The sequence below is a fragment of the Cynocephalus volans genome, chromosome 6, assembly GCF_027409185.1.
Source record: "Cynocephalus volans isolate mCynVol1 chromosome 6, mCynVol1.pri, whole genome shotgun sequence".
In the NCBI taxonomy this organism is placed as follows: domain Eukaryota; kingdom Metazoa; phylum Chordata; class Mammalia; order Dermoptera; family Cynocephalidae; genus Cynocephalus; species Cynocephalus volans.
The window spans coordinates 159,239,120-159,257,381 of record NC_084465.1 but is presented as its reverse complement, the minus strand read 5'-3'; the positions used below and the strand labels follow the sequence as shown (position 1 = coordinate 159,257,381).

The 18,262-nt window shown below is 59.8% G+C and overlaps 1 protein-coding gene across 1 annotated transcript; it reads left to right on the top strand.

Annotated features, from left to right (window-relative positions):
• Positions 1-1,307: 1,307 nt before the first annotated feature.
• NINJ1 (ninjurin 1) lies at positions 1,308-13,470 on the top strand. Its single transcript, XM_063100463.1, has 4 exons — positions 1,308-1,448; positions 9,417-9,645; positions 10,833-10,996; positions 12,763-13,470. The coding sequence occupies exons 1-3, from the start codon at positions 1,374-1,376 to the stop codon at positions 10,985-10,987; spliced, it is 459 nt and encodes a 152-aa protein (XP_062956533.1). The 5' UTR covers positions 1,308-1,373; the 3' UTR covers positions 10,988-10,996; positions 12,763-13,470.
• The last annotated feature ends 4,792 nt before the right edge of the window (positions 13,471-18,262 follow it).

The following is an 18,262-nucleotide window of genomic DNA, read 5'->3' as shown; positions in this document are numbered from 1 at the left end:
GAGGCTGGGTTGTGGCACGGGCTGCCCTAAGGAGCTGTGTGGGGACCTTGGGCACCACCGCTTAACCTCTCTGCTCTTCAGTTTCTTAATGGGGAGGGAAAATAGATCACGCTCACGCGGCCTTGACCAAAACCCGGACTTATGCTAAGAACGCAGAAGGGCAAGCAGACACACAGAGAGGTTAAGCCACCTCCCTGAGCCCACACATCTACCGGGTGGCAGTTCTGGGATGTAGAGTCCCTGCAGCCTGGTCCCCACCTGGCCTCCACAAGGAGGTTGGGATGTCAAAGGGGCCGTGGGTCTGCTCACTCCTTCGGGGACTGCAGCTCAGGCATCAGCACGAAGTAATAGAATGCAGAAATCTGGGGTGCAGCCCAGCGCGGTGGGTAAAAAGCAGTGGGGTCTGGAGTGATGTCAGGGTCAGGAGGGGGAGGAGAGAGCAGCCTGGCCTTCATCCCAAGCTCCTGCAGCACTGTGTCTTTCCAGGGAGATAATGTCCCCTCCTCTCCGCATCCCACCTGGCTTCCCAGGCCTTGCAGAGGCCCTACAGGACGTCCCGGGAAACATGGGCTGATTGAGTCATCGGCTGGAAGGACCAACACGCCCTACCCAGCAGCGGCGGCTGGCTTGGGCACAAAGTGCCGCCTCAGGTCAAGGCGGGCCCTGTCTCCCTCCCGGACACAGAGGCTGCTCCATCACTCGGGAGGGGCTGACACCAAGTGGGGTTCGGCCACCTTGAACCCCTCTGTGCCTCCACTCTTGCGGCACGTCTGCGCCGGGCGGCCGTCATAACCCCATTTCCCGGGCGGGGACGCCGAGGCTCAGAGAGCCTGGGGAGCCCTTGCCGCTCAGTTCCTGAGCGTACGGAACCAGAGATGGGGGTGGCGGCTGTGCCGGAGAGACTGCGGTCCCCAGGGCGAGCCTCCCCTGGGAAAACCCTAACCCGGGCAGCAGCGGCAACACCCGCCCGCCTTCAGGACGCGCCGGGCAGGTTGTGAAGTGGCCGGGGAAGGGCTGGTTCTCGGCCTCACTTTAGAGGTAAAAAGCCTCGACGGAGGCCCAGAGAGGGGCCTGGCTTGTCCACGACCCGGCGGCCGGCACCGGGGGGCCGGGAGGGGGCGCGGGGTGCTCCGGGCCCCCCGCTGGGCCTGGGCCGCGCAGCACCCGCCCGCGGTCCTGCCTGAGCCCCGCGGGGGCGCCCCGGCCTGCGCTCGGCGGGTGCGTCGGGGCTCCGGGCGCGCCCCTGGCGGAGGCGGAGTCTGGGGACGGCCGCGCGCGGCGGGGCGGGCCGGGGGCGGGCGCTCGGCGGGACGGGAGGCGGAGGCGGGCGCTCTCAGGCCCGGAGCGAGGCGGGCGGCCCGGGCGGCCGCACCATGGAGTCGGGCCCCGAGGAGTACGAGCTCAACGGCGACCTGCGCCCAGGCTCCCTGGGATCCCCGGACGCCTCGGTAAGACGCCCCCTCCCCGTCGCTGTGTGACCTTAGCCGGCCGGGCCTCTGTGGGCCCCGCGCCCGCGGTCTCCAGGGCACCCGTGGGCGCAGGGCCCGGGGCGCGCTGCATCCGCATTGCGGGGTGGGGGGGACGCGGCTCCTCGGGCGAGGTTCCGCTCGCCAGGTCGGGGGCCCGCGTGGTGGCCCCGGGGGCTCCGGCCACCCCGTAGGGGCGCGGGGCGGGCTGGAGCGCTGCCGTCCCCGGCCCCCGCTACGCTGTACCCACGCCTGGCTTGCGCCCCGGAGGGTCCCGGGCGCCGCTTCCCCGATCGAGGACGGCCGGCGCCCTGTTCCCCGCCCTCCCCGGCTCCCGCGCTGCCCTTCCAACTTCCAGCCTGTCCATGCCGTCTCCTCCGCGCACTGCGCCCAGGGCGAGCGGAGAGTAGCAGCCTCTAGGCTCCAGGCCAGCAGCCGGCAGACAGTTACGTCAGCCCACGGTGACCACGCAGTCTGTTGCGTGCGCTGATGGGGAACTTGCGGCCCCAAATCCACTCACCTGTTCGTGAGAAACAGAGAAGCGTCACACTCACAGCCCGCGGGGTGTCCGTCCCCTAGTCTCCTGGGTGCATGTCCACAGCTAGCCCTGCCGGGCCTGGGAGGACTGCGAGTATGGCGAGCCCAGGCAGTGGTCCCTGCGCCTCCCACTCCCCCGCCAGAGTTAGAGCTGGCGCGCACCTCCTGCCAGTCCCCACCATACAGTCCCCCGCTGCTGTGGCAGGGCCTAAACCAGCCGGGGGGGGGGGGGGGGGGGCCCGTGCCTGGTTTCTTCATCCCAGGGCCCAGCACTTCCCGAGCTCCCTCGTGTTTGCGTCGCAGCCCTGGCACTGCCCTCTGGTGACTTGTTGACTTTGGACATGCTTTCATTTTCTGAGCCCCCAGGATGGCGGCAGGGAACTGCTGCCTCCTGAGTTTTTCCAGGCCTCTTATGGTGTGAACTTGACAGGGGCAGACATGCTCCCCAGGTGTTGGTGACCAGTCCTAGGCCAATGCTGTGGGGACAGGACATGTTCAGGGAGGAGGGACCCCAGGAGCGATGGGGGAAATTGGCCCTGGGATTGCGCCAACGTTTGTCCCAGGTTAGAGATGAGGAGCCATCACACTGTGGGACTTGACCAGTGTGTGAGATTCCAGGGACCTGGTCCTGATCCTGTGAAGGAACACTGGAGCAGGGGGTGCCTCCAGTTGTGTGTCCTTGGGGAGTTTGCTTTACCTCTCTGGGCTTTCTATACATGACCTTAAAAAGGGAGAGCATATGATCCCTGCCTGCCTTCAGGGAAGTGGGGGAAGCAAATCAGTAACCAACAGGGGCAGGTGACTTGGAAACTGGTTTGGAAGGGAAGATTCTGTTCCTCCCCCACCCTCGACCTTGCCCAGGCTGTGCTCTCCACTCAGGACATCTCTTCTCACCTCACAGGCAGCAGAGTGGGCTGTGCCTCATAGAGGGCTGGCCCCATCTGAGGTCCAGGGCAGATCATGTTGGGTTTGCTCAAGGATCACTGTCTTGGCTCTGAGGACCAGAGGGAGAGAGACACAGCCTCAGTCCCCTGAGCTATGGTCAGAGAGCAGAGATCAGCCCAGATGAAGCAGGAGAAGCCGAGGCAAAAAGTGAGGAATTCCCAAGGCACTGGTGGGCCGCCATGGTGGGTGGGCATAGAGATCAGGGAAGCCTTCCTGTGGAGGTGGGGACACTGGCACTGGGCCCTGGAAGATGGGAAGGGGAGGCAGAGATGGCCCTCTGAGATGTGGAGAAGGACATCCAGGCAGAGGGAACAGCCAGAGCAAAGGCCCAGAGGCTGGACCACTGAGCGCATGCAGGGCTGGGCAGGGGTGGTGGGACGGAAGGCTGGACAAGAGAAGCCTTGCAGGCCTGATCACAGGTCTGGTGGCCCAGGGGCCACGGAAGTGCTGTGAGGATGAGCATATTTCTCTGGGGGGGTCTCTGGTCACAGGCGGGAGGCTTCCTCGAGGGGCGGCCAGCCATGAAGACTGCTCTGCTCCCCCAGCCTGGGGGCCCAGATCCACCCAGTGGCCCATTCCCCTTCCTACCCTCAGGACCCCGCCTCAGTGTTTTCTTGGGCACGTCAGCACCGCACCTCAGTTTCTTATCCGTGAAATAGGGGTGATAACAGTGCCTCCCCCAGAGAGCCTTGGTTAGGACTAAATGGGCTGATGTACATGAAGAGCTTGGAGCAGGGCTTGGCACATAGTGTTGTCATCATGATCACTTCCTGCCGGCCATGGAGACTCTCTCCTGGTAGTGACACCTGGCCTGTGGTACAGAAAGGCTAGCACTCTCCCCAGGAGTGGGGCCCTGAGGAGACCCCCACGTGCAGCTCTTCAGCAGAGACGCCCAGTTGGGCCTTGTTGGGCCAGGGCAGTGAGGAAGCTCTGTCAATGCCCTATCACGTGCCTGGCACCCATGTTCCTTCAAGTGAGGGCCCCATCAGTGTCCAGGGATTGAGTTGGTGTCTTTGTTAAGTCAGCACACTTTTGGCTGACAGCAGAAGGAGCAGGAAACATCAATCATGTACAATGGCCCACAGCTGTGTCGTGCCCTAGGCTGTGTCCAGGCACTGGGGGCAGTTGTACATCAGACTCTGCAGCAGGGAGGTGGCCAAGCCAGGGTTGGGACACAGTCTCTGGTGCCACCTCACGCTCTTCCTGCCTTCCTGCTCCTCACAGACCTGCAGGGTGAAGGTTCCTGGGGCCACACTTGGGTCAAGAGGCCAGGTCCTCAGGGGACAGAGTTGTGCCCTGCATGACCTCAGCTGCCCAGGGGGAAGTTTGCTCTTTTCCTTATTTCTGCTTTCCTGGTGGGTCATGAGACTGGCCAGGTCTTTGCCATATTCTAAAAGTCGACCCTGACTGGCCAGTGCTGAGACTGCGGGAAGTGGTCCACCCAGCCCAGTCCAGGCCCCAGCTGCTGTGGGGACCCCGCCTCCTGGCACTTCCTGCTGTCTCACTGGGATTTCCTGCTGGGCGACCCTCTCTGGGACTGCTTCCTGGGCTTGCACAGCAGCGGACACAGGCCTCAGATGCTAGCCTCCAAAGCCAGCCCTCCTGGCCCAGCTGTGTGGCCCAAGCCAGGCAGCTTCACACCAGCCATGTCTGGGGAGTGGGCCCAGCAGCTCATGCCCCCACACTGGTGGGTCAGACGAGGGATGCCCAACACCCCAGTTAGGTCCTAGCCCACTGGGTCTGGGGGATGCTCCATTCTCAGATCCCCCCACCATCTACTGTTGCCTGGCTGAACCTGAGGGGAAGGACCTTGGGCACAGCAGGCTGCAGTGGGCCAGGATCTAGACTTGGACCCCAGGGCACTCCCTGGATCCTGCTTAGCTCCTGCCCAGGCTCTCCTTTTTCTTGTTACTGCTGTGTGTGTGTGTGTGCAGTTAATTATGAGCTGGTGGGCGCACTGGGGAGGTAGAGTCAAAGTAGTGAGAGCCAGAATCAAGGAGGAAGAACATCCCAGCCCTGCCAGCCACTGCTGTGCACTCTAATGGGTCATGGGGCCTCTGAGCCTGCCTCATTCAGTCCCCTCCACGTCCTGATCTGCCCGTTTTACAGATGAGGAAACTGAGGTATAGGGCGGTCACTCCGCTGGTCAGTGGTGCAGTGGGATCAGGGAGGACAGAGGAGGTGCCAAAGCAGTTCCCAGCCCCTAGCCCCGTTCTTCACAGACCCTAAGATGCACATCACCATATTTGTGGGGCCTAGCTGGTGGCTCCAGCCCCCCACCCACACTGCAACCCCCATCTTTCATCCAAGTGCTGAGTTGGCAGAGCACCCCTAAGGCTCTGGCCAGAGCCAGGCCTGTGGGTGCAGAAGGCCTGGTTCACATCCTGTCCTGCCCCAGCTTGGCAGGGTGGGCCTGGTACCACGTAGCCACATGGCCTGGTCCCCACACATGCACTGAGGCTGACTGGCCACAGAAGGCAGTGTGAGGAGCGAGCCATCCACCTCTGCACGGAGCCAACTGCCCCACCAAAGCTCCTTCTTAGCTTTTAGAGGAAGAAAATCTGGCCTCTCCAGCTCCTGGGCGTTGCTGAGGTTTGGGGGAAGTCCCGCTGGCCTTGGGGACACATTAATCAGGGTATTTGCTCCCTGCACCGCCCAGGCCATGGCACAAGTCCCGCCGGGGATGCCCAGTGCCACTACTGGTGGCCAACCAGGCCCGTGGGGCTACCTGACCTGTGAGGCATGGGCCCCTGGCTGACCTCGGGCCTTTCTAACCAGGTGGGCTTCCCAAGACAATGGAAAACACCCTGGGCCTGGGGGAAAGGGGTCTGCCTTCCCTGGGACTCGCGTGCACGGTGGTCACCTTCAAGGCTACAAGGCTCAGAGCGCCCCCAGGAGGCCTGGTGTGTGGTCCCCACCCCCACACCAACTGCATGAAGCCCTTAGTCAGCTCACACAGCTTCATTAGTCCCCCTGCCCAGGGTGGATGCCAGCTGTGCCATTTCCTGGGATAGCCCTAAGCTTTGGGACACACACTCCTGGGTTCTAATTCTGATCTGTCGCTTTCTCAAAGTGGCCCTGGCAAGCCCCTTTGAGCCTCATTCTCCCAGTCTGTAGAATCTGAGAGTAGCATGCCCTCTCACTTGGTGGATAGCGGGTTCCCCATATGTGCAGATGGGGAGACTGAGCTCAGCAGAGAGTATGTTGTCAAGGCCACAGGGCCAGGCTGTGGAGTGCTGAGCTTGACCCGGGTGTGGAGGCTTCCCAGCACCCGGGCCCTCCTTATAATTGCAGAGGCCAAATAGGAAGTGGATGGCTAGAGGGTCCAGAAGCCTCTTCACCAGGAGGGGCACATAGGTTGGGGCCCATGCTGGCCACTAGGGCTCCAAGGCCACCCAGAGTGCCTGCTCCACAGCCCCATGGCACACATGGGAGACTGAGGCACAGAGCAGGGATATCTGTCTTGAGGTCATAGAGCTGGAGCCTGGGATAGGGAGCCCCTGGGAGCTTAGCCCCCACAGGGTGGCCCCAGCCCTTGTCCCACCTCCAGGAGACCTGAGGGGACAATGGTATCAGCCACCAGGGCTTCTGAGCCACATAGCATGGGTTCGAACCCCAGCCCAGCCCTCACTTGCTATGTGGCTTTGGAGAAGGAGCCTCTTACACTGAACGTCACTTTACCTACCTTAAGTGGGTGTGAGCTAAGAGCTGAGGTCGGGGAGTCGGGAGCTGGGGGCTCTGTCGCTGATGGTGTTCATCATGTGTCTGAATGTTCCTCATGACTACATAGCTATAAAATATTTAAATGGTTCAGAAGAGCTCAGGCTAAAAAGGCATTCTTCCTCCTGCCCAGAGGCCACCACAGTTAGCCTGGGCATATGTGTATGTGTGGGTGTAGTTTGTGTATGCATGTGTGTATATACATGTGTACTGTATACGTGTGTGTTTGTGTATGTGTGTTTATATGTGTGTGGTATTGTGTGCATATCTATGTATGTATGCCTGTTCGTGTGTATTTTATATGTGTGTATGTATGTGCATATGCGGATGTGTGCATGTGTGCATTGTGTATGTATGTGTGTGTATATGTTTTGTGCGTGTGTGTTTATGTGCACATGTGTTTCTATATATGCACATATATGTACATGTATATGTTCCCCCACAAAAAGTGGAAACCTCTCGCAGGGTCTGCACCTGGCTTTCTTCTCTTTACCACAGTTCCTGAGAAGGAGACCTGAGTGAGCATTAGGGCAGCCTCTAGGGAGGGTACTTTGGCACTTGTGGTTTATAAAACTCAGAGCACATGCCCGCTGCAGGCCAGCAACCTCTGGGAAGCCCTGCACTCAGTGGGGCACATGTGTGATGGGGTGTGACCAGCCAGGTAGCTTTACAAGAGCAGAGCTGGCGACAACTTCAGTACTGGGCATAGGCCCTTATGCATGGGCCATCTGCACCCAGACCCTCGGCAGCCTGGGAGGGAACCCAGAGAGTACAGTGGGAAGCCTAGCGTGGGAGACCCCAGAGGGGCTTCAGGTGGGCATGGAATGACCTGAGAGCAGCACCAGGCCCTGTTTTTCCTGTGCACTCTCACATCTAGGATTTTGGCCCAAGTGAACTTGCTGCTTAGGAGCAGCTGAAGGTGAAGACAAATATTGGAATGTTTAGGCCAAGCTGCAGGCAGCAGAGCCCACCCACCTGCAAATTAAAACTTAAAAATACACACCATGAAAGCAAAACAGCTGCCCGCTATTAGTTCTATATCGGCTGCCTCGTTTGTATTTCACTGTGAATATTTACAGCCTGCAGAAAGTAGATACCTGTGTCTGCCCCTCCGGCCTCCTATCCCTGCATCTTTCATGAGTCTGGAAACAAGATCCCCCAGAATGGGCCCCAGGAGGCTGGCCACTAGCAGTGGGCTCTTGCCACTGCCTCCAACCCGGTGACCAGTCTCGGGAGGCTGCGGTCCAGGGCCTGGCATCCCAGAGTTGCTTGTGGACAAAGGGCCAGGGCTGAGGGAGCAGCAAGTTTGTCCTGGGTGGCTGGGGAGAGGCCTGGCCAGGGCAGCTCGAGGTAGACCGACTCTGGCTCTATAGAAGGAGCAAGCTGGGCACTTAGAGCTACCTTGGAATGAAACGGGCTGGCCCTGAGAGGTGACCTCCTGTGGTAGGAGAGAGGGTCAGGTCCTGCCAAGGGAAGTCCTGGAGGCAGTGACCTCTGGGTAGGGCCTTGGAGCATGAGGGTTCTGGCAACAGAAAGGACACTAGAGGCCCATCAATGACAGGCTGAGTGGGCTGGTGGGAGGTGACTCTGGAACTGGCCTCCAGGGCTAGGTGAGGGCTGGGATGGTCCCTAAGGTAGAGGAGAGGGACGTCACTGGGTGATGCCCACGACCCTGGAAAATAAATCAGAACTTGCATCCCTGCGTTATTATTCCGAAAACTAAGAAGGAAGTTAAGCTGACTGTACATAGTATGCCAAGACATCTATTTAGCGCCTGCTGTGTGCCAGGCGTGCTCTGGATGTAAGCGGTTTGCAGCTCACAGTGGCCAAGCAAGGAGGCCAGACCCTTCTGCAGGGCAGATGCCCCAAGGCTGGGGACAGGTGGGAGGGAGTGGTGGAGCCTGAGTGTCCTGTTGGGCCTGAGGCTGGGAAGTGGCCAAGGCAGGATAGACCATCAGGCCCAGCCTTGGAAGGACTTGTTTCATGCCTGGACCAGTGTGCACAGATCTGTCCTCCCACACGTCACTGTCACTTCCCTTCCTGGCACCGGCTAGGAGCCCAGACCTTGAGGGGAGGGGAGGCTGGGGGCACAGGCGGGCGCGGGTGGGCAGGGAGGAGTGGCAGGAGGGCGAGAGCCACAGCACTTTTCAGTGGAAAAACAGCATGAGTGCTGAGGTTGCTGTTTTATGTTTCCTTCCTCTCCAGGACTTTATTCCTAGGGAAGGTTTTATAAAGACCAAGAACATTCTTGCAGTCTCTCCTTAGAGTAATAAGCACTTCCCTTCCAGCACTTACATGGGTGGGGGCAAGAGAAGTCAGACCCCCCCCCACCAGCCCTGCCAAGGCCCATACCTGCCCCCTGGCCCTGCTTGACTGTTTCCCTCCACACCGCCCCCTCCTCAGTGGCTGTCCCCCTCCCCGCAGCCCCCACCCACTGGCCAGCGCTCTCCCCTCAACCAGCCCGCCCTGGCTGTCCCCCTACTCCTGTAGCCACCCCCTACTGACTGTCCTCCTCCCTGCAAGCCCCCCTCCCCCGCTGACCACCCCCTCCCCGCAGCCCCCACCCGCTGGCTGGGCCCCTCCCTGCAGCCACCCTCTGCTGACCGCCCCCTTCCCACAGCCCCCACCCTCTGGCTGGGCCCCTCCCTGCAGCCACCCTCTGCTGACCGTCCCCCTCCCTGCAGCCACCCTCTGCTGACCGTCCCCCTCCCTGCAGCCACCCTCTGCTGACCGTCCCCCTCCCTGCAGCCACCCCGCTGGGGCTGGAGGAACCGGCCCATCAACGTGAACCATTACGCCAACAAGAAGAGCGCGGCTGAAAGCATGCTGGACATTGCTCTGCTGATGGCCAACGCGTCCCAGCTGAAGGCTGTGGTTGAGCAGGGCCCTGCCTTTGCCTTCTTTGTGCCCCTGGTGGTCCTCATCTCCATCTCCCTGGCGCTGCAGATCGGCGTGGGGGTGCTGCTCATCTTTCTGGGTAGGTGGTGTCTGTTCGCACGCCCCGGGCACTGAGCGCTCACGGAGCTGCCTGGGCTGAGCCCTTCTCCCAGGCCATGTGGTCCAGGGTGTGGCCTCTGCCCACACCCTGCACTTTGAAAGAGCAGGGAGCAGAGTCAGGATCCTCAGGGCCAGGGCCTGTGGGGTTGGGACACCTGCTTCTCTGGCCCTCACTGCTCCGTGCCCCAGATGGTCTCAGCCGTACCAGTCCTCACGGCCTAAGAGGCTGGCCTGCTCATCAGTGCCCAGCACAAGCTCAGGGCTGTCCTTGGTGATGCTTGTCCAGCTAAGTTACACAGGAAGTGAGCGAGGACCCTGGGCCCCAGAGGAGTGACAAGGGATGCTGGGCCCTGACCGCCATTTCTGGACAGTGACTAGCCATTGGCGTTCCTGCTGTTTTTGAGCGTACACCCGATGTTCAGGCTACAGACACCAACGTTCCAGTCTTCCCCCGAACTAAGTAACTAAATATCACGTCCACTTTAGACCGACTTGTTCTGCTGGATGGACAGACAGGCAGAGGGACCACAGGCAGGTGGGGAGGTGGGGCTGGGCTCCTGGGGTCTTCCCTGGAGTCTCCCTGGGAGGCTGTCTTTCAGCTGCCAGAGCTCCCAGCAACCCCCTTGCTGCCCATCCAGGCGGGGACCTCTTCAGGAGCAGCCAGGGTTCCAGTTCACTCTTCCTGACCTGCTCCTGGCTGCGTGACCTAAGACTAGTGACTGACCTCTGGGGCCTCAGTTTCTCCAAATGGGCATAATCAGAGGATTAATAGATTAAGTCATACAAGGGGCTAGCACATTGGTCTTGGAAACCAAACCTGGTCTTGGGCTGACGTCCAGGAGCAGCATCCTCAGCTCTGTGACCTCAGGCGCTTGGCCTGTCTGAGCTTCAGTTTCTTATGGAGAAAGTGGGCGTGAGGATGCCTGCAGAGGTAGGGTCACAGACAGCAGGGCTGCCCAAGCCACGGACCCCATTGTCAGTGTTTTAGTGAAACAGAAGTATTTCCCTCCAGGGGACAAAACTCACCCTAAATGCAGCCGAGGGCCCTGTAAGGTCCACTCAGCACAGCTTGATGCACCGCTCCCCACGTGGGGTCTCCGTCCACATCCCTGGGCTGGGCGCATGTCTGGGCTGCCCTCAGCACCTTCCACTCCCTCTCGCCTGCAGTCAAGTACGACCTTAACAACCCAGCCAAGCACGCCAAGCTGGACTTCCTCAACAACCTGGCCACAGGCCTGGTGTTCATCATCGTGGTGGTCAACATCTTTATCACGGCCTTTGGGGTCCAGAAGCCCATGGTGGATGTGGCGCCCCAGCAATAGGGCACTCAGGTGAGCCGGGAGGGGGGCGTGAGACCCACCTCCACAGCCCTGGGGCTACTTGCCATCCAAGGCTCTTGGGGCATGGTGAGTCCGACCGGGGGAACCCTTGTCTACACCTGCATGGTCTACACCTGGCAGCTGCCTCGAGATTAGCCCTTTCCTGCACTGACCACCCGTGGTCATGCTGTTTAGACAAAACTTTTTTTGGAGCCACCGTTTAAACATCTGGAGAACTCATGTAAAAATGAGATTTCTGGCTTCTCTTGACAAAGTGAGGGCTGGGCACCCTCTTCAGCCCCACTCGGCAAGTGAAGCATCATATAAGCCCTCACCCAAGAAGGGGGCCCTTGTGTGATCCCTGCCAGATGTGCCCACTGGCTACACCACTCTGATCAGGACAGTGAAAGGCGGGATCTTGTCACGCAGAGCCCCTGTGACACCTCAAGTCTGCCCCTTAAAGGGTCTGCATCACCCACCTGTGCTAGGACAGACCCTGGCTGTGTGTAAGCACAATCGAGGCCACCCCCTTCTCGAACACAGGGTGAGGCCTGCAGTGTAGGAAGCACTTCCTACATCACACTCAGCCCTCCCTCTGTCATGCTCAGGGACAGCAAGCAACTGCCTGAGGTCCATGGGGAGGCCTGGGGGGCTCAGGCGTGACCAGGACCACGTACGCCACAGTCCACATGGCCTCTGGCCTAGCATCACTCCTTGGGTTTGTCCTAGAGGTGGAGGTGAGTTGCTGCGGGAGGGTGGGCACTCCTGACAGTGACCGTCTGTCCACCAGTAAGGCCCATGGCAGAGTTGACCGGAGCAGTCTATGCTCAGGGCAGAGCACTTGTGTTCTGGGGATGTAAGAGAAAATCGTACCATAGTAGCCACAGTGAACGAATGGATGGGACCCAGGTAGCCAGGCCTTTGGCTGCATGGCTCAGTTAGGAGTGTCTGGCCTCCACCTGGCCTAGTCCCTCTCCAGGCAGGAGCAGGCTTGGAGTGGCTGCTGCCCATGGTGGTCCACAGCCTCCCAGGACCCCTCAACCATGCCATCTCCCGTGTGGGGGACACAACAGTCCCAGTGCCCTGGCTGTGGAGCCAGAGGCCAACCTCTTGCCACGGCTGGGATTCGGGCGTCCTCACCTGGCATCCAACTCACTGCCAGCTGTGGCCCCTGTTTGTTGTTAAGTTTGCATCCTCACAGAACCCCTGGATGCCAGCACGTCTCTCACTCACAGCATGATGACCAGGCCAGATATTAATCGCCTGCTGTGTGCCCTGAATGCAGCCCTCTATTCTCCCAGATCATCCACTGTCTGCTGGCTGGGAATGGGATGCTGGGGCCTGTGGGCACGTGGCATGCATCCTCCTGAGCCCTGACCTCCGTGGTGACCTGGTGGTGTACTCAGGGTTGTCCTCAAAGGCCCAAGTCCAGGACCACTGTGCATCCTGTTGCTGGAAGCAGCCAGAGCAGAGTCTCGGGCTTGGGTGGCTGTGGTTGTAGCTGCCTGGCTCTGGCCCCCTGCAGTAGGTCAGGCCTTTAGATCCTGGAAATGACCCAGGAACACTTTATTCATCCTGGCTTCAGAGGGGAAACAGTGTTGGAGAGCAACGATGGCTTGCCCGGGTCAGAATTGGGCCCTTCTCTTTCCTGGGTCTGAGTGTCCAGGTGTCCACCTGGCCCTGATGCTCATGGGGTGTCACCAGGATGGGCTCAGAGTCTCTTCTAGGTCCCGCTGGCTGGCCAGGCAACTCACGTCTCTCCTCTCTCTTCTTTTCAGAACCTGGATTGCACCTGCCCAGCCCAGCCACCCAGACCCCAGGAGCTGCCGTGCCCTTGAACTGTCCACCTCCCTACACGTGGCACTCCCCAAAACTGTCAGAGCCCAGGCCAGCCTCTGCTGGGCCATGTCCCAGGATGAGCTGCTGCTCCAACTGCGACTGCCGTACAGAAGGCCACGTCTGTCTCTTGGCTGCTTTTCCCAGGAGGCAGCTCCCTCCTGGCGTGTGGGGGCTAGCCACAGGGTCTGGAAGGTCAGAACTGGACAGCCCAGAGAACTGTGCCCAGCTAATAGTCGTACCTGCCCAAGGACATGCAGCAGGTCTGTGGATGGGCTGGATGAGGGGACAGGGACGACCTCTGTCTCAGAACATTCCAGAAGGACAAGGAGATGCCGCTCCCCTGCCAATGCACCAGCATCCCCATCTCTCATGGGGCCTGCCACGGTCGTCTTGGTGATCCTGGCTCTGCCCACTTCCTATCCCAGAGATGCTGGGCAGCCAGCACTGCCTTTTGGCCCCAGTGGTGGCCACTGTGTCCGGTCTCAGTGCTTGGGCTTGGTGACCATCAAGAGGGAAGTGGGGCCACAGGCCCCGCATACACTCTTCACCAGCAGTGACCGAGCAGAGCCCCAGCCCCCTCTGCGGGGCTCCAAGCCCCCATTTTTCTAATCATGAATAATCAATAAAGCTCACACTCCCCCTTGTAAGGCTGCACGCGCCATCCTGTCCCTCAGGCAGGAGCAGCAGGATCCTGCACAGTTCCAGTAATCTCAGGTTTGGGGAGCTCTTTAGCTCTAATATCTCTCAGGGTGAGGTTTGGGGGCACAGATGCCGGGCTCTGAGGCTCGAAGGCCTTAGATGTCTTTATTTTATTTTTTTTATCTTGGACACACAGAAAAGTTGCAAGAATAGTTCAAAGAACTCATGCTCTCTGATGCGCTGCTTATCAATGTTTTGCCAGATGTGCTTATCGCTTGCTCTGTGGGCGGTTCTCAGCTGTGCTCCTGGAGGCTGCACCGCTGGTCTCGCAGGCACTTGCAGGGCCAGAACCTGGCATGGGCTGGCCTCCAGGGCGTGCCGTAGCCTGGACACCACGGGGTCCCAGAGTTGTCCCCACTGGGACTGCCAGCCTGACTGGAGGAAGCATAGCTGTCCTTATATGCACCATGTGCATACTCAGACCTCCCCATGGGGGCCTGGGTGTCTGCTGTGTCATTTATCCCAAAATAAGTAAAGTAAAGCCTCCATCTGAGTTCAGGGCAGGGTTCTTGCTCTGTCGGGGCTCGTGTGACCTCCCTCAAACTTGGTTCAGGGGGAGCATTTCTAGGGTGATTGGACAGGTTCCTCAGGGCTAGGGGTACGGAGGGCAGCTTACCCCATGGCTGCCCAAGTGAACTTCAGTGGCTTTGGGACTCAGGAACCAGGACTCCCTCCCAGGGTCCCCTCTCCCCAGGGAGTTGGGAAGGGCAGCGCATGTACGTGAGTCAGGAGGAGCAGCTTTGTTCACATGTGCAAATGCCGCCCCCGCTCCCTGTGTCCTCAGGCCTCTGGCAATCCCTGACCTGGGCAGAGGTGACACGTGCATCAGCGTTTTGTTTACCCCTCATGAAGTTCGAGAGCTCTCACCATTTCCTTCCAGTCTGCGTTGTCTTCTCGAGGTCCCGGCCCCTGGTCTGTCCACTGCTTTCCCCCCTGCAGTGGTGTCCGGCCCTGCCCACATTTAGTGGGAATATCCTCTATGGGAGGAGCAGAGCCCAGAGCCCGTCCTGGAGATGGCCACTTGCCACGTGGGGCCGCTCACCCAGCAGAAATCCAACTCCCAGGCTGCGAGCAGCTGACCTCACTCTCTTCTCCCTGGTCCCCATACTTCCCCAGACCCCAAGCCTAACCTGTCCACCCACGCGCCTACCAGCCTGTCCCCTCATCCCAGATGCTGGGCACTTGGCAGCCTGAGCTGCAGCCGAGGACAGCCAGCCCCATCTTCCCTCTCCCGTTGTCTCTGGTTCCCACTGTGGGGTGCCCCACCTGGTCCCTTCCAGGTGAGATACCTGGGTATCTCTTGCCGGCCTCTGCTGTCTCCTCCACCAAGCAAGGAGCCTTCTGGAGCTGCAGGGTGGGGGGTGAGGCCTCTGGAGCTCCTGAGGCCCCACTTCCTCGTCACTTTTTTCTCTGAGCCCAGTGGGCCTGGGGGGTGTGTGTGGCTCCAACACATGGGAAAGTAGCCCCGCGCCCCGCAGTCTGTGCACAGAGCCTCATTCCCAAAGTACCTGGGGGTAGAATGATCTAATCCTGGGCTTCGCTTTAAAATCCTCCAGAGGAATAAAAGTAAGGGAAATAGATGAAACAGACCTGAAAAAGCGCTGACAGCTGTGGATGCTGGGACTCATGGCACTGCTCTCTGCTTTTGTGTTTGTCCCATAAAGGGAGTTTCAGAAAGTAGTTGCTGCCTGAAATGAGTTCCGAGATACACTATGTTGAAAAGCAAGACGTGAAGATGGGTGGTGGGTGCAAAACCTGCCTCCAAATGGGGTGCTAGCTGCATGGCCACAAGGGCGCCTACGCCCTTAGCTCCTAGGCTCAGCTCTGTGTGGCTGGGCTGGCTCAGGTGCACACCGTTCACACTGGGTTGCTCCTGGCATGGCTGAGTGGCCCGTGGCCTGTGGTGTGTGCTGGACAGCAGCCACACAGAAGGAAACGCCACCTGCATGGCTAGTCTCATAGGTCAGCAGCCGGAGATTGGCCAACATGTGGCTGAGTTCCTCCTGTGGCTAGAAGAGGAAGTTTACTTGGACTGCACCCAAGGGGTGACCCCTGATGTCTATGCTGAGCCCTGGGCCATCAGCCAGGCTGGACTCCCTGGTGGTAGGGGCCTTGGGGACAGCGCATGGCTCCCCCTCCAGGTCTGGACCTGGTGGCTGGGGCTGACCTTTGACCAGGCACCTCGGTGTCCAGGTGAGTGCAGGTGTGTCCTGACCCCAGGTGTCCTCCCCCCACTCAGGCACCTGTGCCGGCTGTCCCCCACCTCCCCGCCCTCCAGCTCCCAGGCTCCATCTCTAACTGCCGTGCTCCTGTGGGCTCTGAGCCTCACTCTCCCAGCAGTTCTGTCTCAGTGCGTGCTGTTGTGCTGGTGCTCTCAGGAGAGCTTCCTCCCAGGCCTCCGCTTGGCCATCAAAGCTCATCTCTGAGGCCCCTTCCTGGGGTTTTTCCTGACCAATGTCCAATGCTGCCCCTCCCTGGCCCCTCTTTGGGTTTGAACCCCCTTTGGTACCTTGGGCTAGAGTCACCGTCCCCAGAGAGGTCAGTGTGGCTGGAGGAGGATCCCCCTGGAGCCGGTGTCTGAGCCTGGCCCAAGTCCAGGGCTGGTACCCTGAGAACTAGGGTCCTTGCCCACTGGGTCTCCTGAGAGATGAGAGGCTCTGCTGGAGCTGGGGGCGGGGATGGGCATCCCCTATTCACATCTGTGCTTCTACTTATGGATCTTCCAACATACGCCACTGCCCGCAGCCTCTGTCCCCAGCACCATCCAGCATACAGTAGGTGCTCAATAAATGTCTGAACCCACTTAGTCTTCCACGTGTGCTGGGTGGGCCCTGTGCACCTGTCACAGTAGTTGAGGGGTAGATGGAAAATCAAGGCCCAGAAGCTGGTCAGGGTGGAGCTAGCTCCTGGGTGGGTATGACTACCCTTGTAGAGCCCCAGGACCCAACATGTCCCCTCTGGCCTGACTCTCCCCTGCACCCCTCTGTGTGGCCTGCCAAGCCCCAGGAACCCAGCTCTGCTCTCACAGGGGACAGACAGTGCTGTGGTGGTGTGGGGGTGGGGCGCAGGCAGAGAGTGAACAGGGGTGTAAGGAGCAAGATGTACCTGCTGAGCTGGGGGGGATACCACGCGGGGAGCAGGAGGGGGACAGGCAGAGCTGGGATGATGGGAGGGCCTGTCTGGGAGTCTGGAAAGAATGTCCCCAGCAGAGGAACAGCCTGTGCATGAGCCCTGATGCAGGCGTGAGCTGGCCCTGGTGGAGGAGCAGCCTGGTGGGGGCAGTCATCTAGAGCTGGGAGTGGCCAGGGACACCCGTGAGATCAGAGGGTTGTTTTCTTAACTTTTTTGCTGTAATAGAGAGGTGATTAGATATGTAGGTAGCTAGATGGATAGGTGGATATCTGATAGATGGATAGATAGATGTGATAGAAAACAGATAAATGCTAGTTAGATGGACAGATGATAGATGGATGATGGATGGATGACAGATCGACAGATGATAATAGATTGGTAGATGGATAGAATGATTGAAAGATGAGGTATGGATGGATGGACGGACGGAGGGATGTAGGGCTCGATGGGTTACTCCAAGGCAGTCCCCGAGCTGTGTCCCCAGTGAGAAGTAGCCCTGTACCAATTTCGGTGCCTCACTTCCTGACAGGAATCCCTTGTTGGTGTCTCTCCATCGCTCAGGTGCCCCGTGTGTGTCCTTAGACATTGTGCTCACCCCTGCCCGGCTGAAAACACCAGCTGGGTCTTGCAAGTCTTGGGGGTCTACGGGCTCCCTCCCCACGGCTCTGCTTTCCCCCTCGCTTATCCTCTGAGGACTGGCCCATTTGACAGGAGCAGAGAAGGGGCGAGGACAAGGAATCCCACTTCACGGACGGGCAAGGTGAGGCTCAGGGGCTTGGAGGCACACAGCAGCAGACAGGCAGGTGAGATGGTTGGTAGCTGGGGGCTAACCCTGAAGCCACTCTCTCCGTGGGCACGAGGTCCCGGCAGGGAGGGCTTGGAGGACTGCCTTTCCTCTGTCCCTGCCCTCAGTCCCCTGACAGGCAGAGACGCGAGCAACGATAATGAGCACAGGTGCTGGCTGCAAGGTGACTGGGAACATCACGTCTGGGAGCCCTCCCCATCGTGGTTCCCACTCTTATGTGCTCCTCCCGGAGAGCCTGGGCCGCAGCCACCTCGCCCCATCAGTGGCGTCATCCCAGGGTCAGCGCCCGCTGAGGCGTCGCCGGAGGCAGAACGCACGAGCCTCTGGAAACCCCCAGTGGGAAACACAGACTCATGATGACTCTGCAGCTGACGAGTCCTCTTCCGTCTCCCTTACAGAAGGCTGGGGGCAGCTGACAAGGGGAGGCCACTGGGAGACGAACCCATCAGGGCCCTGCAGTGGGAGCTCGTGTGCGTGTGTCTGTGCACGCACATGTGTGCATGCGTGTGTGTACATGTACCTGTGGGAGGGGCACATTTGAGGTGGAAGGGGAGGGGACAATGCGAGGGAACCTCTGAGGTGGGAGGGGACCGTGAATGGAGGGGACCTCTGAGGGCGAGGGGAAGGGACAGTGTGGTAGGGACATCTGGTGAAGGTGAGCCCCTGTGGAGTGCCTAGTGCCCTGGGCCTGCACCGAGGGCTGGACTCAGAGATGCCAGGAGCTACCAGGGCCCAGCACTAGCTGGAGCAGCCATAGTTGGAATCATCTAGAAAACCGTCCTAAGATAAGGGAGTGAGACAGG